We start from the raw sequence: 23,202 nt of genomic DNA, 5'->3' as shown, positions 1-23,202 counted from the left end.
AATACGGACCCTAGGCCTCATTTTGAAGCATTGCAATACCGTTTTTGTGCCCGTTTACTATTTGCTACCTTGTTGTTTTTATTTATTCAGATTATAAAAATATATTTCTACCATCCATATTACACTTTTATCACCATCTCTTCGCCGAACTAGTGCACCTATACAATTTGCCATTGTATTGGATGTGTTGGGGACACAAGAGATTTCTTGTATTTGGTTGCAGGGTCTTTGGAGGGAGACCATCTTCATACTACACCTCTCACGGATTGATAAACCTTAGGTCATCCACTTGAGGGGAAATTGCTACTGTCTTACAAAACTCTGCGCTTGGAGGCCCAGCACGTGTCTACAAGAATAAAATTGCGTAGTAGACATCAAGGCCTTTTCCTAGTAATTCCTCTAATAATTATGGTAATTCCTATGGAAGTCAATCCTATAATAATAGGAACACCTCTGATCTTGAGAATAATATTAAAGAATTTATCAATACGCAAAAAGTTTTCAACACTTCCATAGAAGAAAAGTTGAATAAGATTGATAATTTGTCTAGAAGTGTTGATAGAATTGCTCATGATGTGGAAAATCTCAAGATGAAATTTTTTGTGCCTACGGTTGATGAATCAATTAAAGCTCTTTATGTTTCTATGGATGAAAGTAAGAAAAGAACTACTATGCTTAGAGCTAAAAGACAATTTTTAGAAAAAGCGTTCTCTAGTGATTACTTTCGTAAAAGTGATGAAGATCTTAAAATGATTGGTGTTTCTTCTATTGACTCTTTGTTTAGTAAAGTTAAGATTGATGAAAAAGGGACTGGAGAAGAGTCAATTTTAGGTAGAAGGCGTCCCAATATTTCGAAGGGTGAAAATCTTGTTGAGAAATTTGATAAAAGTGAGTTTGGAGAGGTCAAGACTTTAACTAGTGATGTGCCCACTCTTTTGGATTACAAAGACTTTAATTATGATAGTTGCTCTTTGATTTATTGTATTTGTTTGTTGCAATCCATGATAAATTCACCCCATGCCTATGAACAAAACAAAGCTTGTACTAAACATATTGTTGATGCTATGATGAAAGCTTTTGAGGAAAAATTGGAATTAGAAGTTTCAATTCCTAGAAAATTGCATGATGGATGGGAACCTACTGTCAAAGTCAAGATTAAAAATTATGAGTGTTTTTGTTTGTGTGACTTGGGTGCTAATGTTTCTACAATTCCGAAATCTCTATGTGATGTGCTTGGTCTTACTAATCTTGAAGAATGTTCTTTGAATTTGCACTTGGAGGATTCTACTATTAAAAAGCCTATGGGAAGAATTAATGATGTTCTTATTCTTGCAAATAGGAATTATGTGCCCATAGATTTTATTGTTCTTGATATTGATTGCAATCCGTCTTGTCCAATTATTCTTGGTAGACCATTTTTACGCGTTATCGGTGCCGTGATTGATATGAAAGAAGGCAATATTAAGTTCCAATTTCCTTTGAGGAAGGGTATGGAACACTTTACTAGAACAAGAATTAAGCCACCTAATGAATCAATCATGAGGGCATCTTATGGATCTCGAACCAAAGATGACAAAACTTAGATCCTTGCTTTATGCCTAGCTAAGGGCGTAAAACTTAGCGCTTGTTGGGAGGCAACCCAATGAATAAAATTTATTTTTGCTTTTTGCTTTCTGTTCTTGTGTGTTTGCACAATTATGCTACTCGTATGATTGTGTTTTTTGTGTTTTAATTAGTGTTTGTGCCAAGTAAAGCCTATAGGATCTTCTTGGGTGATAGTTGTTTGATCTTGCTGAAAAACAGAAACTTGTGAAGTCACGAAAACAATTGTTAAAAATCACCAGAACATGATAAAATGCCAATTCTTTTTGCAGAAGATTAATATACAAATTACCCTGGTCGTCCTATTTTTCAGAATTTTTGGAGTTACAGAAGTATTCGAAATAGTCAGATTGCTACAGACTGTTCTATTTTGACAGATTCTGTTTTCTTTCTGTTGTGTGCTTATTTTGATGGCTCTATGGTTTTATTTGATGAGTTTTTACGATAGAAAAGTTGGAATACAGTAGATATAATACAAAAAAAATATGAATTGGTTTGATACAGTACTTATAGTAGTGGTTTGCTTTCTTATACTAATGGATCACACGAAGGTTTTGTTGAGTTTTGTGTGATTGAAGTTCAAGTTTTGGGTTATCTTACGATGGATGAAGGAAGGATAGAAGAGCCTAAGCTTGGGGATGCCCCGGCATCCCAAGCTATGATCCAAAAATGAGCAACCAACTAAGCTTGGGGATGCCCCCGAGTGGCATCCCCTCTTTCTTCTAATGACCATCGGTATTTTACTCGAAGCTATATTTTTATTTGTCACATGATATGTGTTTTTCTTGGAGCGTCTTGTATGATATGAGTCTTTGCTTATTTTATTTTGTGTTTTAAGTCATCAATCCTTGCTGGACACACCTATTTGAGAGATCCAAAATTATGTCATGACTTGTTAGAATTGCTCTCTATGCTTCACTTAAATTTTTATGAGCTATGGACTTGCTCTAGTGCTTCATTTATATCTTTTTGAGCACGGTGTGATTTATTATTTTTTAAGAAATTATCTCTTGCTTCACTTAAATTATTTTGAGAGAAATAAAAAATTTATGCTCATGATCTTCACTTATATTTGTTTGAGATTATGAAAAGCAACACATGAGAATTAGTCCCAAAGTGATAGATATCCAAGAAGGATATAATAAAACTTTCATGAAGATCATTGGACAAAATAAACTTGGTTCTTAGTAATAGTTTTGAGATATGATGATGTGATATGTGAGTTGTGTTGATGAGTAATTATGTTTTAGTAAGAATATTGGTGTTAAGGTTTGTGATTCCCAATGCAAGCATGAAAGTCAATAGTCATGCAATGAAATTATATCCTACTTGTGGTGCATTATTCGGTGTTAATTATGCTTAATGCTTTCTTATGAGATTATTCGTTTCTTGGTTGGTCGCTTCCCAATCTTTTGCTAGCCTTCAGTTTGCACCAAGTATGATCTCTACTTGTGCATCCAAAATCCTTTAAAGCAGTTTTGCCACATGAGTCCACTATATCTACCTATATGCGGTATTATTTTGCCGTTCTAAGAAAATTTGCATGTGCCATCTCTAATTTTCAAAATAAACTTCTCTTTTGTGTGTGTGTTTCGCTCGCGGAGCAGTGAGGGGTGGCTAATATTTTCCATGATGGATGTGTTATTCTCACGATGAGTGTTTATTCACTTGTCATTGCACGAGAGTAAGGCAAAGGTTTTAGGGATGCCCAGTCCTGAAATGCGAAAATGAATTTACTATATGTTGTCAAATAATAAATTCCTTGGAAAGTGTTGGTATGGAGGGCAACCGTTGATACGACTAGCCATGGAAAGTGAAAGTATGGTGAAAAAAGGAATAAACTTTATTTTCTGTTTGGGAACCGCCTATAATATATCTAGCATGGAAAGTGTTGGGAACTCTAAGTCGTTTTCGTTGGCGGGATGGATACACCTCCCAAAATGTTTTTATCTCTAATTTTTCGCTTTGAGCTCTGGCACCTCTACAAATCCCTACTTCCCTATGCGAAGGGCCTTTCTTCTACTTTATGCAATTTTTATTTTTGAATTTGAGTCTCCATCTTCTCTTATAAAAGCACCAACTAGGAGTCAATATGATCGTACTTAAGTATTGGGTGTAGCTAATATTCGAGTGCGTTTCATGAATGGATCAATGATTGAGCATGATGGGCTAGGGATAACTTATTTTAGCATTGATATTTTGAAAGACATGGTTGCTTGTTGATATGCTTGAGTATCTAAATTATTATGTCAAAACTAGACTATTGCTTTGAATCACATAAAGTCCAATTGTCCATGCTATAAAGAAAAGAATATGATATGACATGTTAGGCGGCATTGCACATAAAAAATTCTATTTTCATCACTTACCTACTCGAGGACGAGTAGGAGTTAAGCTTGGGGATGCTGATACGTCTCCAACGTATCTATAATTTTTTATTGTTCCATGTTGTTATATTATCAATCTTGGAGGTTTTATAATCATTTTATATCATTTTTGGTACTAACCTATTGACATAGTGCCAAGTGCCAGTTGCTGTTTTCTGCATGTTTTTTACATCGCGGGAAATCAATATCAGACAGAGTCCAAATGCAACGAAACTTCATGGAGATTTTTTTGGACCAGAAGGAACGTAATGGGCCCTGGCTGCGCCTGGAGGGTGTCCTGAGGAGGGCACAACCCACCAGGGCGCGCCAGGAGGCCCAGGCGCGCCTTGGTGGGTTGTGCCCACCTCGGGTGCCCCCCGGACCGCCTCTTTTCTCTATAAATATCCCAATATTCCCAAAACCCTAGGGGAGTCAACGAAATATTCATCCAACCACCGTAGAGTCCAAAACCACTAGATCCAATCTAGACACCATCTCGGGTGGGGTTCACCACCTCCATTGGTGCCTCTCCGATGACGCGTGAGTAGTTCTTTGTAGACCTTTGGGTCCGTAGTTAGTAGCTAGATGGCTTCCTCTCTCTCGCTGAATTCTCAATACAATGGTCTCCTGGAGATCCTATGATGTAACTCTTTTGCGATGTGTTTGCTGGGATCTGATGAACTTTGAGTTTATGACCAGTTATATCTTTTTATATCCATGAAAGTTATTTGAGTTTCTTTGAACTCTTATATGCATTATTGCTTATAGCCTCGTATTTCTTCTCCGATATTTGGGTTTTGTTTGGCCAACTTGATCTATTTATCTTGCAATGGGAAGAGGTGCTTTCTTAGTGGGTTCGATCTTACGGTGCTTGATCCCAGTGACAGAAGGGGAAACGACACGTATGTATCGTTGCTAATGAGGATAAAACGATGGGGTCTATCTCTACATAGGTAGATCTTGTCTACATCATGTCCTCATTCTTATTGCATTAGTCCATTTTTCCATGAACTTAATACACTAGATGCATGTTGGATAGTGGTCGATGTGTGGACTAATAGTAGTAGATGCAGGCAGGAGTCGGTCTACTAATCTTGGACGTGATGCCTATATAATGATCATTGCCTGGATATCGTCATGATTATTCAAATTTTTATCGATTGCCCAACAGTAATTTGTTTACCCACCGTTTGCTATTTTTCTCGAGAGAAGACACTAGTGAAACCTACGGCCCCTGGGTCTTCTTTCTCATATATTTGCCTTTGCGATCTACTTTTCTCTTGCATTTATTTTCAGATCTATTAAACCAAAAATACAAAAATACCTTGCTGCATTTTATTTCTATTTATTTTATTTGGCGTTCGATCTATGAATCTACTATAATTTATCTCACATATGTTTGCCTATCTTGAGGCGCCGTACCCCGGAAGGGATTGACAACCCCTTTAACACGTCGGATTGCGAGGATTTGGTATCTATGTGCAGGGGCTGTTTACATTGTGTTGCTTGGTTCTCCTACTGGTTTGATAACCTTGGTTTCATATCTGAGGGAAATACCTACGGTCGTTGTGCTGCATCATCCCTTCCCTTTGGGAAATACCGACGTAACTTCAAGCGACATCAGTCATGGATGTGTCTTTTTTTTGTAGTGCAAGAGGCCGGCCGGCAAGGCCACGCAGCGGCAAGGAGCCCAACAGCAACTTGCGCGGCGTACAAGACGCACCACCGCGTCGACGAATGGGTAGATGGGGCATCATGCATAGCCGCGTCGGTAGCTGGAGCGACAGGGTCATCTCGACCTGCTGCTGCTACAGCCAAGCATGCGAGGACTCCTACCCCACCTCCCAGCACCAACACTGGACCAGTTGTCGACTTTGACATTATTTTCTTTCAGTGAAGGCGAAGCAGAGGAAGAGTAAGAACTCTTGTCATGTCCTTCAATCTTTAATTTCTTTATTTATTAATCTGACTTGCTTGGTCTTATCTTGTTTCATTTTTTGCAGTGCAGAAACGTTGGTGCAGAGGCATGCGAAGAGAGCGAAGACCTCGACAGGTGACGACCCACCGGCAAGCACCGTGGCTAATCCAGAGACCATCGCCATCAGCCCAGAACCTAGCCCTCGACGCAGCCCCCAGCATAACCCCAAGCGTGAGTTCATCACTCATTTCCTGTTGGCGAGTGTTGGTGTGGAGATCTTCACTGCTAACATTAGCGAGCTTGTAGTAGAAGAGCGGCGCCAAGAAGATCAGCCAGAGGCAAATCTTGATGTGCCATCCTCGTCAACTACACAGGCCGGAGATGGCTCTCCACAAGGGCCTCCATCGATTTGCTCGTCTGCATTGAGGAGTCGGGAAGCAAGGATGTCGGTAGCCACGTGACAGCAACTGACGTTGTCGAAGGAGAAGAAGTTCCTCCTCAACAAACCCACACAAGTAATCCACTTGCTTTTGAGCATTGTCTTTCCTTCATTGTTTTTTGTTTTCTTGAACTTGGTCTTGAATTTGATTTGCTTTTATCCTCCGTCTTCAGATCCACCCCAACCAACGATATGAATGTCGATGTTAACGTTGCAGGGATCGCTAAGGACGCCGCTACTGAGGCCGACAGGATTGCTGCTGACGAGGCCGCTAGGGCTGCACAAGAAGAGGCCGCCAAGAAGACTGCTGAGGAGGCTGGTGGACCAACTGACAACATTCCTGCCGCAGGAGCACTTGGCGCTATCCCGGCCACAAGTTCATCAATTACCGGCAAGGCAGTTGGCGAGGACGAGCCATCAACATCCGAAGATCCTTCGGGAAGCAAATACCTCAAGGTTGGCGACAACCTGTACGCCAGCATCCCAGGCATAGCAAACATTGGAGCGCCAACTAACGGAGAGATTTTTGACGTAGATGTGATCGCTACTGCCGGGCTCAAGATAGTTGATGAACCATGCATGAGCAATAGCGGGACCAAAGAAGAGCTACTCCTCCAGGCCATGAGCAGTAACTTCTGATAGCTTCAAGCACTTTTCTGCAGCCAAACAGAGAGCATGGACTCTAGGGTAGTGGTCATGGAAGCAGCAGAGACAGACTTTCATAAGTGTGTTGAGAATACACAAATCTGGTATGCTGAAGCAGTCCAAGAAGTGACCAACTACCGGGACCAGCTGACCAAGGACTGCGAGAAGTTTATGCTAGAAAAGTCTAATACTGAGAAGGCACAAGAGGAGGCCAAACAAAGGATAGCAGCAGAAGATGCTACATTGAACAGACGCAAGATTGGCCTTAACGCCCATGAAGAGGACCTTGCCGCGCACGGGGCAACGCATGCCGCCAAGCTTCACAACAAGGATGTAGAAATTGAGAATCTTATCGTGCGGTGAACACAGGAGCTGGAGCATACGCACAAGGAGGAACTTGAATCCCAGTCTGTGGATCACATCGGCAAGCTCAAGGAGGCTGTTAACGCCACCAAAGTTGTGGAAGCCACCAAGAACGAGCTAGAGGGCAAGGTCAAGAAGCTAAACGCAGATCTTGAGGACCATGGCAAGGAGATCTCAATGCTCAAAGCCATAGAGTGAAGGCACTCTATGACTTAGTGGAGATGCAAACTTCCATAACTGCCAAGACCCAAGACCTCTCTAAAGCCAACTAAGCCATTGCCGATCTCAAGCTAAAGGCAGAGACGCACAAGAAGAACCTTGATGAGAGCAGAGCTCGGGAAAAGACGTTGTCCAAGGAACTCCAGAATGAGAAGGAATTGCTTGCCAGCATCGCCAATACTTATAATTATTTTGAGAAAGGCGTGAAGATATGGACCGAGCACCTTGTCGATGCATCCCAGAAACTCACCGCACAACTGGCCATCATGGGTCTATAGAACTTTAGCTATTCCACCAACGACAGGGTGAGCGCCAGCGCAAGGCTGACCATGTTCTTCGGGAGTGTTGTCGATCCCTCAAGCAGATCCAAGCCAACCAATCCACCTCCCTTGCCACAGAAGCCCGCAAACTCTGCCAAGCTGTCCTCTTCAAGGTTCTTGTCAAGGTCGGCTACGGGAACCCAGGAATCAACTTGACCAACGCCCTCACAACCTTGCCGAAGAATGCTGACACCAAGGCAATTGAGGAGGTCGTTAGGCCCATTATCGACAAGGTGAGTGAAGTGAAGAGGGTTGAAGGCCAGCGTAGGGACTCGTCATCGCGCTTTGTCTTGTCATCGGCAGCCCATGTTAAAGACAACATCTATCATAAGTTAGAACTTTGGCAAGTCATTGATTAAATATAAACTTGCCGTATTTGATGAATGTATGTTGTTTTCCCCTGTCCAGTCTTGTTTTTGCATGTTTTGTACCCTTCGCTGTTTTGGAAACTTGCCGGTGGGCACACTGACCGCGAGCGCTTTAGGAATGGGTCCTTAGCAGCCTACTGGAAATGCCGCTGCCGGCAAGGTAACTTGACGATCTCAGTGCACCTGCTTAAGTTGTTGAGCAGACTCAAAACAAAGTAAGAGCGTGAGCATCACGACAAGGTTCCTTCATGTGTGCAGGTTTTCCATACAAAAGCCAAAAAAATGTTCAAGGGAAACTGGGAAAGTAGCTCTACAACAAAGAATTTGTTTGAAAGTTTTTCAACTTAACTTTTCTTTGTTGCACTTCTTGTCGTAGAATGTTAACTTGAATGACTCTTGTCGGTATCCATATCATCACCCCCCCCCCAGCAAACATGCATGCGAGGCAACCTTCTGTCCTTTGAGAAACAGAAAGAAGAGAAAATAGAGATATGGAACCTTGACGGTTCATTAACAGCCATACAAGCTAAATGTAACACAACATCATAGATAAGCACACATAACTAAACATGTTAATCGACAAGAGTTGTGAAACACTTAGCTTTATTTTACAATGCACAGGTTCGACCCCTGGTTTTGTACAAAGGATTAGATGCCTTGTCGGCAAACTCATACAAAAGGTGGTTGCCGGGTAGCCCGGCAACCCGTGCCTTATGGATAGAACTTACGAAGATGCTCAATGTTCCATGAGTTGTGCACGGGTGTGCCATCTTCGGTCTCTTGGTGGACTGCGCCAGGCCTAGTGACTTGTACTACCCGATAAGCGCCTTCCCACTTTGGCGTCAACTTGTTTGAATTCTTGGCGGACTGAACTCGCCGAAGAACAAGGTCGCCTTCCTCAAGGCTCCGGGCATGAACCTTGCGGCGGTGATAGCGGCACAAAGCTTGCTGGTAACATGCATCACATACAGCAGCCCGAAGATGATCTTCCTCAAGGAGCGTGGCATCATCTTGATGCAGCTGATCTTGCTCAAGCTCATCATAAGCAAGCACTCGAGGTGACCCGTACATGAGTTCCGTGGGGAGCACCGCTTCTACACCATAGACTAGGGAGAATGGTGTCTGGCCAGTAGCTCGATTTGGTGTCATCCTGAGTGACCAAAGAACCGCCCTAACTCATCAATCCAGCGTATTCTGCACTTCTGCAGCTTGTCGAAAGTTCTTGTCTTGAGTCCATGCATCACTTCAGCATTTGCCCTTTTTGCCTAGCCGTTGCTCCTTGGATGAGCAACTACTGCATGAAGGTGCAGCTCGTGAACTGTGTGCCATTGTTGGTGATGACCCTGTTTGGCACTCCAAAACAGCAAACAAGTCCTTTGAAAAACTTGACGGCTGACTGTGTTGTCGCCTTCCTCACTTTTTCTACTTCTGGCCACTTTGTGAACTTGTTGATTGCAACGTACAAGTACTCAAAGCCCCCAACAATGCAGGGGAAAGGGCCCGTATGTTGAGCCCCCAGACCGAGAAGGGCCAGGAGAGAGGGATCATCTAAAGAGCTTGAGTTGGCTGATGTGATTGCTTCGAGTGAAACTGGCATGCTCCACATTTGGTTACTAGCTCAGTTGCATCCTGGAGGGCAGTGGGCCAATAGAAGCCTTGCCGAAATGCTTTGCTGACAAGGGCCCTTGATCCTATGTGAGAGCCACATATGCCTCCATGTATCTCCGCCAAAAGCTTCTGTTCGTCTTCCCGATAAATGCACTTCAATTTCACCCCATTTGGTCTCTTTCTGTATAGATTGTTGCCTACAAACTGATACATACTAGACTGATGGGATACTCTTTCAGCTTCTTCTTGATCTTCAGGAAGTTGTCCTATTTGAAGGAACAGGACTATCTGTTGTGCCCATGCCAGAGCTTGTGGCTCGACAACAAGGACTAAAGGCATATCATCGGCTGCAGGAGCGCTAGCTTCAATGGCAAGAACTCGAGTTCCTGCCGGAGCTTGCTGCTCACCGGCAAGCTTGTCCTTGTTCCCGGCAATATCGTTGTCGGCAGCTTCTGTGAGCTCGGTAGGAAAGTACTTGCCGGTGTTCAACTTTCTTCTCTTGTTCTGCCATGTTGATGGTGTTACAGATGGCTGAGTCAAATGGAGCACAAAAGTTCCTGGTTCCACAGGTAGCTTGAGTGCGTCACGCTTTGATAGATCATCAGCTATGCTATTCTCTGCACGAGGAATGTGCTTTGTTTGCAATCCATCAAAGTGCTCTTCCAATTTTCTCACTTCGTCAACATATGTTTCCATCAACGGGCTATGATAATCTTTGTTAACTTGCTTCACAACCAACTGTGAGTCGCCTCTAATGATAATTCCGATTCCAAGGTCTGCTGCAATCCTGAGACCGGCAAGTAGTCCTTCATACTCAGCAGTGTTGTTTGTTGCCTTCTCCATGGGGAAATGCATCTGAATTACATACTTGAGGCGCTCTCCGGTGGGTGCGACAAGCAGCACTTCAGCACCGGCGCCTTGCAGCAAAAAAGCTCTGTCAAAGTACATGATCCAATCCTGAGTTGTTTCCTTGCCAGGGAGAAAGGTTTCTGGAACTTCTTCGTCTGGCGTTGGCGTACATTCTGCAATGAACTCCACCAAGGCTCTGCTCTGAATAGTTGAAGTACTTTCAAACTTGAGATCAAATCTTGACAATTCCAACGCCCACCCAACAATCCTGCTGGTTGGATCTAGATTTCTCAAGGTCCTTTGCATCGGAAAGAGAGTGACGACGGTAATCTGATGTGCTTGTAAGTAGTGGTGCAGATTCCTTGAGGCCATAAGAAGACCAAAAAGCAAATTCTGCACACCAGAATATCTTGACCTAGCCCCCTGGAGAAGAGAGCTGACAAGATAAACTGGCCGCTACACCAACTTCTTTTTTCTGCACTACGTGTTGTTCTGATCCATCTGCTTGCTTTGCACTTGACTTGTCGGCACCAAGACTTGCCAGAGAAGATTTGGGCTTGTCGCTTGATGGGCTTGCACCTGCTGCTTCTTCACTTTCAGCTTCCCTCTCATCCACAAGTGCAACATTGACTACTTGATTTGTTACCACTAAGTATAGAAGCAACGACTCTTATGGCCTTGGCACAACCAGTGTTGGTGCAGAGGAGAAATACTAATATGTCTCCAACGTATCTATAATTTTTTATTGTTCCATGCTATTATATTATCTGTTTTGGATGTTTAATGGGATTTATTATACACTTTTATATTATTTTTGGGACTAACCTACTACCGGAGGCCCAGTCCAAATTGCTGTTTTTTGCCTATTTCAGTGTTTCGCAGAAACGGAATATCAAACGGAGTCCAAACGGAATGAAACCTTCGGGAGCATGATTTTTGGAACAAACGTGATCCAGAGGACTTGGAGTGGACGTCAAGAAACACACGAGGAGGCCACGAGGCAGGGAGGCGCGCCTGCCCCCCTGGGCGTGCCCCCACCCTCGTGGGCCCCTCTTGGCTCCCCTGACCGACTTCCTTCGCCTATATATATCCATATACCCCGAAAACATCCAAGAGCACCACGAAACCCTATTTCCACCACCGCAACCTTCTGTACCTGTGAGATCCCATCTTGGGGCCTTTTCCGGCGCTCCGCCGGAGGGGGCATCGATAACGGAGGGCTTCTACATCAACACCATAGCCTCTCCGATGATGTGTGAGTAGTTTACCTCAGACCTTCGGGTCCATAGTTATTAGCTATATGGCTTATTCTCTCTCTTTGGATCTCAATAAAAAGTTCTCCTCGATCTTCTTGGAGATATATTCGATGTAACTCTTTTTGCGGTATGTTTGTCGAGATCAATTGTGGGTTTATGATCAAGATTATCTATGAACAATATTTGAATCTCCTCTGAATTCTTTTATGTATGATTGGTTATCTTTGCAAGTCTCTTCGAGTTATCAGTTTGGTTTGGCCTACTAGATTGATCTTTCTTGCAATGGGAGAAGTGCTTAGCTTTGGGTTCAATCATGCGGTGCTCGATCCCAGTGACAGAAGGGGAAACGACACGTATTGTATTGTTGCCATCGAGGATAAAAAGATGGGGTTTATATCATATTGCTTGAGTTTATCCCTCTACATCATGTCATCTTACCTAATGCGTTACTCTGTTCTTATGAACTTAATACTCTAGATGCATACTGGATAGCGGTCGATGTGTGGAGTAATAGTAGTAGATGCAGAATCGTTTCGGTCTACTTGTCGTGGACGTGATGCCTGTATACATGATCATGCCTAGATATTCTCATAACAATGCACTATTCTATCAATTGCTCGACAGTAATTTGTTCACCCACCGTAATACTTATGCTATTTTGAGAGAAGCTACTAGTGAAACCTATGGCCCCCGGGTCTATTCTCCATCATATAAGTTTACAATCTACTTTTACTTTGCAATCTTTATCATAAAAATACCAAAACTATTATCTTATTATCTCTATCAAATCTCACTTTTGCAAGTGGCCGTGAAGGGATTGACAACCCCTTTATCGCGTTGGTTGCAAGGTTCTTATTTGTTTGTGTAGGTGCGAGGTGACTTGTGTGTGGTCTCCTACTGGATTGATACCTTGGTTCTCAAAAACTGAGGGAAATACTTACGCTACTTTGCTGCATCACCCTTTCCTCTTCAAGGGAAAAACCAACGCAGTGCTCAAGAGGTAGCAAGAAGGATTCCTGGCCGTTGCCGGGGAGTCTACGGACAAGTCAAGACATACCAATTACCCATCCCAAACTCTTATCCCTCAAATTACATTATTTGCCATTTGCCTCTCCTTTTCCTCTCCCCCACTTCACCTTTGCCGTTATATTCGCCCTTCTTCTGTTCGTCTTTTTGTTTGCTTTGATGTCTTACTTGGCTCGTTTGCTCGTTTGGTTGGAATAGTTGTTTATTTATTGCTAAACAGAGAACCTAAGATCTATGGATCCTCATCTGCTTGCTAATATTTTTAAGAGATCCAATTATGATGAACCAATTGCTAGTGAGTTTTGTGCACTAGATTATCTTTATGAAGTTTTGCTTGAAATTTGTGAATCTGAAAATTGTGATGAAGTACTTTATGAAGAGATTCACGATAGCTCCTTGAATAAAAAGCATGATTGCAATGATTTTACTATAAATTCTCTTGATGTCAATCGTGCTAATAATATGCAAAACCCTAAGCTTGGGGATGCTAGTTTTGCTATGTCTACTACTTGTTGCAATGATCATGATTGGGGTGATTCTTCTTATGATCTTGAAAATTTATTTAAGCCCCATGATGAATATGAGATTGATAATAGTGTTTGCAATAATATTGAAAGTGGGTTTGGAAGAGTGTCAACTTTAGATCCCACATATTTGGAGAATGTTCAATCTTATGAAATTTTTGATAAAAGTGGCTTTGGAGAGGTCATGACTTTAGTTAATGTTAATCCCACTATTTTGGAAGAGTGTAGACTTTGCATACATGTGGATCGTGTTAAGAATATGTTTTGTGATAGCTATGTTGTTGAATTTGCTTATGATCCTACATGTAATTATTATGAGAGAGGAAAATATGGTTGTAGAAATTTCATGTTACTAAATTACCTCTTGTTATGTTGAGATTGCTATTGTTTTTTTCCGCTCCCTTGCATATGCTAGTTTTTGCTTGCCTTGATAATTTGTTTGCCTATAAAATTCCTATGCATAGGAAGTATGTTAGACTTAGATGTGTTTGTCACGTGTTTTATGATGCTCTCTTTGTGCTTCAATTCTTGTCTTTCTTGTGAGCATCATTGAAATCTCAATGCCTAGCTAAGAAGGCTTTAAAGAAAATCGCTTGTTGGGAGACAACCCAATATTTTTACTTTCTATTTAGTAATAAATATTTGATCTAGCCTCTGGTTAGATGTGGTTTTATGTTTTAATTAGTTTTTGTGCCAAGTAAAACCTATAGGATCTTCTTGGATGATAGTTATTTGATCTTGCTGAAAAAATCAGAAACTTTCTGCTCACGAAAACAATTGTTAAAAATCACCAGAACGTGATAAAATACTGATTCCAATTGAAGTATATCAATAAAAAAAATTCTAGGTCGTCCTATTTTAGTAGATTTTTCTGCGTTACAGAAGTTTGCGTTAGATACAGATTACTACAGACTGTTCTGTTTTTGACAGATTCTGTTTTTCGTGTGTTGTTTGCTTATTTTGATGAATCTATGGCTAGTATCGGAGGTTATGAACCATAGAGAAGTTGGAATACAGTAGGTTTAACACCAATATAAACAAATAATGAGTTCATTACAGTACCTTAAAGTGGTGGTTTGTTTTATTTCGCTAACGGAGCTCATGAGATTTTCTGTTGAGTTTTGTGTTGTGAAGTTTTCAAGTTTTTGGGTAAAGATTGGATGGATTATGGAACAAGGAGTGGCAAGAGCCTAAGCTTGGGGATTCACAAGGCACCCCAAGGTAAAATCCAAGGACAACCAAAAGCCTAAGCTTGGGGATGCCCCGGAAGGCATCCCCTCTTTTGTCTTCGTCCATCGGTAACTTTACTTGATGCTATATTTTTATTCACCACATGATATGTGTTTTGCTTGGAGCGTCTTGTATGATTTGAGTCTTTTCTTTTTAGTTTACCACAATCATCCTTTCTGTACACACCTTTTGGGAGAGACACACATGAATCGGAATTTATTAGAATACTCTATGTGCTTCACTTATATCTTTTGAGCTAGATAATTTTGCTCTAGTACTTCACTTATATCTTTTAGAGCACGGTGGTGGTTTTATTTTGTAGAAACTATTGATCTCTCATGCTTCACTTATATTATTTTGAGATTCCTTTAGAGCAGCATGGTAATTTGCTTTGGCAAAAATATTAGTCCTAATATAATAGGCATCCAAGATGGATATAATAAAAAACTTTCATATAAAGTGCATTGAATACTATGAGAAGTTTGATACTTGATGATTGTTTTGAGATATGGAGATAGTGATATTAAAGTTGTGCTAGTTGAGTAATTGTGAAATTGAGAAATACTTGTGTTGAAGTTTGCAAGTCCCGTAGCATGCACATATGGTAACCGTTGTGTAACAAATTTGAAACATGAAGTGTTCTTTGAGTGTCATCCTTTGTGTGGAGGTCGGGATCACGTGATGGTTAACTCCTACCAACCCTTCCCCTAGGAGCATGCGTGTAGTGCTTGGTTTTGATGACTTGTAGATCTTTGCAATAAGTATATGAGTTCTTTATGACTAATGTTGAGTCCATGGATTATACGCACTCTTACCCTTCCATCATTGCTAGCCTCTTCGGTACCGTGCATTGCCCTTTCTCACCTTGAGAGTTGGTGCAAACTTCGCCGGTGCATCCAAACCCCGTGATATGATACGCTCTATCACACATAAACCTCCTTATATCTTCCTCAAAACAGCCACCATACCTACCTATTATGGCATTTCCATAGCCATTCTGAGATATATTGCCATGCAACTTTCCACCGTTCCGTTTATTATGACACGTTTCATCATTTTCATATTTCCTTGCATGATCATGTAGTTGACATCGTATTTGTGGCAAAGCCACCATGCATATTATTTCATACATGTCACTCTTGATTCATTGCCCATCCCGGTACACCGCCGGAGGCATTCATATAGAGTCATATTTTGTTCTAGTATTGAGTTGTAATCATTGAGTTGTAAATAAATAGAAGTGTGATGATCATCATTCATAGAGCATTGTCCCAAAAAAAGAAAAAAGAGAGAAAGGCCAAATAAAAAAAGGAGGCCCAAAGAAAAAAAGGGACAATGCTACTATCCTTTTTTCATACTTGTGCTTCAAAGTAGGATCATGATCTTTATGATAAAGAGTCTCTTGTTTTGTCACTTTCATATACTAGTGGGAATTTTTCATTATAGAACTTGGCTTGTATATTCCAACAATGGGCTTCCTCAAATACCCTAGGTCTTCGTGAGCAAGCAAGTTGGATGCACACCCACTTAGTTTCTTTTGTTGAGCTTTCATACGTTTATAGCTCTAGTGCATCCGTTGCATGGCAATCCCTACTCCTTGCATTGACATCAATTGATGGGCATCTCCCTAGCCCGTTAGCCGTGTCAATGTGAGACTTTCTCCTTTTTTGTCTTCTCACACAATCCCCATCATCATATTCTATTCCACCCATAGTGCTATGTCCATGGCTCACGCTCATGTATTGCGTGAAAGTTGAAAAAGTTTGAAAATTCTGAAGTATGAAACAATTGCTTGGCTGAAACCGGGGTTGTGCATGATTTGAATGTTTTGTGTGACGGAGATGGAACATAGCCAAACTATATGATTTTGTAGGGATGAACTTTCTTCGGCCATGTTATTTTGAGAAGACATAATTGCTTAGTTAGTATGCTTGAAGTATTATTATTTTTATGTCAATATTAAACTTTTATCTTGAATCTTTTAGATTTGAAAATTCATGCCACAATAAAGAAAATTACATTGAAGAATATGCTAGGTAGCATTCCACATCAAAAAATTTGTTTTTATCATTTACCTACTCGAGGACGAGCAGGAATTAAGCTTGGGGATGCTTGATACGTCTCCAACGTATCTATAATTTTTTATTGTTCCATGCTATTATATTATCTGTTTTGGATGTTTAAAGGGTTTTATTATACACTTTTATATTATTTTTGGGACTAACCTACTAACTGGAGGCCCAGTCCAAATTGCTGTTTTTTTGCCTATTTTAGTATTTTGCAGAAAAGGAATATCAAACGGAGTCCAAATGGAATGAAACCTTCGGGAGCGTGATTTTTGGAACAAACGTGATCCAGAGGACTTGGAGTGGACGTCAAGAAACACACGAGGAGGCCACGAGGCAGGGAGGCACGCCTGCCCCCTGGGCACGCCCCCACCCTCGTGGGCCCCTCTTGGCTCCCCTGACCGACTTCCTTCGCCTATATATATTCATATACCCTGAAAACATCCAAGAGCACCACAAAACCCTATTTCCACCGCCGCAACCTTCTGTACCCGTGAGATCCCATCTTGGGGCCTTTTCCGGCGCTCCGCCGGAGGGGGCATCGATCACGGAGGGCTTCTACATCAACACCATAGCCTCTCCGATGATGTGTGAGTAGTTTACCTCAGACCTTCGGGTCCATATTTATTAGCTTGATGGCTTTTTCTCTCTCTTTGGATCTCAATACAAAGTTCTCCTCGATCTTCTTGGAGATCTATTCGATGTAACTCTTTTTGCGGTATGTTTGTCGAGATCAATTGTGGGTTTATGATCAAGATTATCTATGGACAATATTTGAATCTCCTCTGAATTCTTTTATGTATGATTGGTTATCTTTGCAAGTCTCTTCGAATTATCAGTTTGGTTTGGCCTACTAGATTGATCTTTCTTGCAATGGGAGGTTAAAAAGATGGGGTTTATATCATATTGCTTGAGTTTATCCCTCTACATCATGTCATCTTACCTAATGCGTTACTCTGTTCTTATGAACTTAATACTCTAGATGCATGCTGGATAGCGGTCGTTGTGTGGAGTAATAGTAGTAGATGCAGAATCGTTTCGGTCTACTTGTCGCGGACGTGATGCCTATATACATGATCATGCCTAGATGTTCTCATAACTATGCACTATTCTATCAATTCCTCGACAGTAATTTGTTCACCCACCGTAATACTTATGCTATTTTGAGAGAAGCCACTAGTGAAACCTATGGCCCCCGGGTCTATTCTCCATCATATAAGTTTCCAATCTACTTTTACTTTGCAATCTTTACTTTCCATCTTTATCATAAAAATACCAAAAATATTATCTTATTATCTCTATCAGATCTCACTTTTGCAAGTGGTCATGAAGGGATTGACAACCCCTTTATCGCATTGGTTGCAAGGTTCTTATTTGTTTGTGTAGGTGCGAGGCGACTTGCATGTGGTCTCCTACTGGATTGATAACTTGGTTCTCAAAAACTGAGGGAATTACTTACGCTACTTTGCTGCATCACCCTTTCCTCTTCAAGGGAAAAACCAACGCAGTGCTCAAGAGGTAGCAATACCTCTTCAAATCTTGTAGCACGGACTCTGCTTCCAGTGTCCATTTCATTGGTCAACCTTTTTCGAAATTTGTAAAATGGCAAGGCACGCTCAGCAGACTTGGAGATGAACCTACTCAATGTAGCAACGCAACCGGCAAGGCGGCGCACATCCTTGACGCGCTTCGATGCTTCAATCTGCTCAATCACCTTGATCTTGTCAGGATTTGCTTCAAAAACACGTTGAGACACAAAGAACCCGAGAAGCTTGCCGAATGGAACGCCAAACACACACTTCTCGGGGTTGCGCTTCAGATTGATCTTTTTTTTGACAGATAGACTGTAAGGGAACCCCCTACAGTATAATTGGTGCAACAAACCAAAAATTGCAAGTATGCCTGGAACCTGGGTGGGTGGGAAGGCATCAACCCCTTCCCAGCACTAGGCTATGCCTTAGTCTGCTTCAAATTGATCTTGCATAGATTAGCAAATGTCTCTTCCAAATCTTGTATCAATGTTGCTCTGTCCTTGGTTTTGACCACTATGTCATCCATGTATGCTTCCACATTCCTATGCAGCTGGGGTCCAAACCAATCTGGACTGCTCTTGCAAAAGTTGAACCAGCACTTTTCAATTCGAAAGGCATATGTATAAAGCAATACTTGCCACATGTAGTAATAAATGCGGTCTTATCTTCATCTTCTTTAGACATGAAAATCTGATGATACCCAGAGTAGGCATCAAGAAACGATAGCAAGTCACATCCGGCAGGGGAGCCAACATTTTGGTCGATGCACGGCAAGGGAAAAGGATCTTTTGGACAAGATTTATTGATATCTGTATAGTCAATACAAAGCCTCCATTTGTCGTTCGTCTTGCGCACTACAACTTGATTGGCCAACCACGTTGGATGGAGCAATCCTCTGACTAAGCCTGCGGCTTCCAACTTCTTGATCTCTTCGGCAATGAATTTTTGCCATTCCAAAGCTTGCTTCATCACCTTCTACTTGACGAGCCGCACGTGGGGGCAGACAACAAGGTGGTGCTCAATTACTTCCCTGGGAACACCAAGGATGTCAGATGGTTGCCGTGCAAACACATCGACATTTGCCCGCAGTAAAGCAGTTAGCGCGCTTTCCTATTTGTCGTCAAGGGTGGGACTTATGGTGAAAGTTCTCCCCGTCCCGTCCTCCTTGGCGGACACCTTCTTGGTTTCTGGTGGAGCAGCTTTGTTTTTCTTGCTCTTGCCGGCAGAGCTCTCTGGTACGTCCTCGAACGGAACGCGGCACTCCGAAAAGGTGCGCTTGCCGGAGTCCTTGTTAGTGGTCTTGTCGGTTTTCTTCCTCTTATTCCCCCTGGGAGCTTTGTCGGTAGGAGCAAGTGCCTTGCCGGCAGATGCTGCGACTGCCTCTCGGTGGAGTTGATCAGCGCATCCTTCTTGTCAGAATGGATGGTGATGACGCTCATCAGCCCTGGCATCTCAAGTGTGTTGTACACATAGTGGGATGTGATACGTCTCCAACGTATCTATAATTTTTGATTGCTCCATGCTATATTATCTACTGTTTTGGACATTATTGGGCTTTATTATTCACTTTTATATTATTTTTGGGACTAACCTATTAACCGGAGGCCCAGCCCAGAATTACTGTTTTTTGCCTATTTCAGAGTTTCGCAGAAAAAGAATATCAAACGGAGTCCAAACGGAATGAAACCTTCGGGAACGTGATTTTTGGAACGAACAAGATCCAGGAGACTTGGACCCTACGTTAAGAAACAAAAGAGGAGGCCACGAGGTAGGGGGCGCGCCTACCCCCCAGGGCGCGCCCTCCACCCTCGTGGGCCCCCTGTTGCTCCACCGACGTACTCCTTCCTCCTATATATACCTACGTACCCCCAAACGATCAGATACGGAGCCAAAAACCTAATTCCACCGCCGCAACCTTCTGTACCCACGAGATCCCATCTTGGGGCCTGTTCCGGAGCTCCGCCGGAGGGGGCATCGATCACGGAGGGCTTCTACATCATCACCATAGCCCCTCCGATGAAGTGTGAGTAGTTTACCTCAGACCTTCGGGTCCATAGTTATTAGCTAGATGGCTTCTTCCCTCTTTTTGGATTTCAATACAATGTTCTCCCCCTCTCTCGTGGAGATCTATTTAATGTAATCTTCTTTTGCGGTGTGTTTGTTGAGACCGATGAATTGTGGGTTTATGATCAAGTTTATCTATGAACAATATTTGAATCTTCTCTGAATTCTTTTATGTATGATTGGTTATCTTTGCAAGTCTCTTCGAATTATTAGTTTGGTTTGGCCTACTAGATTGATCTTTCTTGCAATGGGAGAAGTGCTTAGCTTTGGTTTCAATCTTGCGGTGTCCTTTCCCAGTGACAGTAGGGGCAGCAAGGCACGTATTGTATTGTTGCCATCGAGGATAACAAGATGGGGTTTTTTTATCATATTGCATGAATTTATCCCTCTACATCATGTCATCTTGCTTAAGGCGTTACTCTGTTTTCATGAACTTAATACTCTAGATGCATGCTGGATAGCGGTCGATGAGTGGAGTAATAGTAGTAGATGCAGGCAGGAGTCGGTCTACTTGTCTCGGACGTGATGCCTATATACATGATCATACCTAGATATTCTCATAACTATGCTCAATTCTGTCAATTGCTCAACAGTAATTCGTTCACCCACCGTAAAATACTTATGCTCTCGAGAGAAGCCACTAGTGAAACCTATGGCCCCCGGGTCTATCTTCATCATATTAATCTTCCAACACTTAGTTATTTCCTTTGCTTTTATTTTACTTTGCATCTTTATCACAAAAATACCAAAAATATTATCCTATCATATCTATCAGATCTCACTCTCGCAAGTGGCCGTGAAGGGATTGACAACCCCTTATCGCGTTGGTTGCGAGGATTTATTTGTTTTGTGTAGGTGCGAGGGACTCGCGCGTAGCCTCCTACTGGATTGATACCTTGGTTCTCAAAAACTGAGGGAAATACTTACGCTACTTTGCTGCATCACCCTTTCCTCTTCAAGGGAAAACCAACCCAGTGCTCAAGAGGTAGCAAGAAGGATTTCTGGCGCCATTGCCGGGGAGGCTTACGCAAGGTCAAGTCAAGATTTGGACTCCCAACGAGCCATTTCTGGCGCCGTTGCCGGGGAGGTCTACGCAAAAGTTAACATACCAAGTACCCATCACAAATCCCTTATCTCATGCATTACATTATTTGCCATTTTCCTCTTGTTTTCCTCTCCCCCACTTCACCCTTGCCGTTTTATTCGCCCTCTCTTTTCCGTTTGCCCTTTTTCTCGCTTGCTTTTTGTTTGCTCGTGTGTTGGATTGCTTGCTTGTCACGATGGCTCAAGATAATACCAAATTATGTGACTTTACCAATACCAACAATAATGATTTCCTTAGCACTCCGATTGCTCCTCTTGCCGATACTGAATCTTATGAAATCAATCCCGCTTTGTTGAATCTTGTTATGAAAGATCAATTCGCCGGCCTTCCTAGTGAAGATGCCGCTACTCATCTAAATAGCTTCGTTGATTTGTGTGATATGCAAAAGAAGAAAGATGTTGACAATGATATTGTTAAATTGAAGCTATTTCCTTTTTCGCTTAGAGATCGTGCTAAAGCGTGGTTTTCGTCTTTGCCTAAAAAAAGTATTGATTCTTGGAATAAGTGCAAAGATGCTTTTATCTCTAAGTATTTTCCTCCCGCTAAGATCATCTCTCTTAGAAACGATATTATTAATTTTAAGCAACTTGATCATGAACATGTTGCACAAGCTTGGGAGAGGATGAAATTAATGATACATAATTGCCCTACTCATGGTTTGAATTTATGGATGATTATACAAAAAAATTATGCCGAATTGAATTTTGCTTCTAGAAATCTTTTAGATTCGGCCGCAGGAGGCACTTTTATGGAAATCACTTTAGGAGAAGCTACTAAACTCCTAGATAATATTATGGTTAATTATTCTCAATGTCACACTGAAAGATCTACTAATAAAAAAGTGCATGCAATAGAAGAAATTAATGTTTTGAGTGGAAAGATGGATGAACTTATGAAATTATTTGCTACTAAGAGTGTTTCTTCTGATCCTAATGATATGCCTTTGTCTACTTTGATTGAGAATAATAATGAATCTATGGATGTGAATTTTGTTGGTAGGAATAATTTTGGTAACAACGCGTATAGAGGAAACTTTAATCCTAGGCCTTATCCTAGCAATTCCTCTAATAATTATGGTAATTCCTACAACAACTCTTATGGAAATTTTAATAAGATGCCCTCTGAATTTGAGACTAGTGTTAAAGAGTTTATGAATTCTCAAAAGAATTTCAATGCTTTGCTTGAAGAGAAATTGCTTAAAGCTGATGAATTGGCTAGGAACATTGATAGAATTTCTCTTGATGTTGATTCTTTAAAACTTAGATCTATTCCTCCTAAGCATGATATCAATGAGTCTCTCAAAGCCATGAGAATTTCCATTGATGAGTGCAAAGAAAGAACCGCTAGGATGCGTGCTAAGAAAGATTGCTTTATAAAAGCGTGTTCTTCAAATTTCTATGAAAATAAAGATGAAGATCTAAAAGTTATTGATGTGTCCCCTATTAAATCTTTGTTTTGCAATATGAATCTTGATAATGATGAGACTGAATACGATCCACCTCTACCTAGAAGGCGTTCCAAAAATTCGGAGTTTTTAGATCTTGATGCTAAAATTGATAAAGGTGGGATTGAAGAGATCAAAACCCTAGATGTTAATAAACCCACTATTTTGGATTTCAAGGAATTTAATTATGAAAATTGCTCTTTGATAGATTGTATTTCCTTGTTGCAATCCGTGCTAAATTCTCCTCATGCTTATAGC

General features: G+C 41.6%; 1 protein-coding gene across 1 annotated transcript; it reads right to left on the bottom strand.

The window, feature by feature from the left end:
* Positions 1 to 9,788: 9,788 nt before the first annotated feature.
* On the bottom strand, positions 9,789 to 10,691 carry LOC109769692 (uncharacterized). The gene has a single exon (XM_020328420.1). The coding sequence runs from the start codon at positions 10,689 to 10,691 to the stop codon at positions 9,789 to 9,791; it is 903 nt and encodes a 300-aa protein (XP_020184009.1).
* Between the last annotated feature and the right edge of the window lie 12,511 nt (positions 10,692 to 23,202).

The sequence above is a fragment of the Aegilops tauschii genome, chromosome 7, assembly GCF_002575655.3.
Source record: "Aegilops tauschii subsp. strangulata cultivar AL8/78 chromosome 7, Aet v6.0, whole genome shotgun sequence".
Lineage (NCBI taxonomy): Eukaryota > Viridiplantae > Streptophyta > Magnoliopsida > Poales > Poaceae > Aegilops > Aegilops tauschii.
Note: the sequence above shows the minus strand (reverse complement) of the source record. Positions and strands in the feature narration are given on the sequence as shown.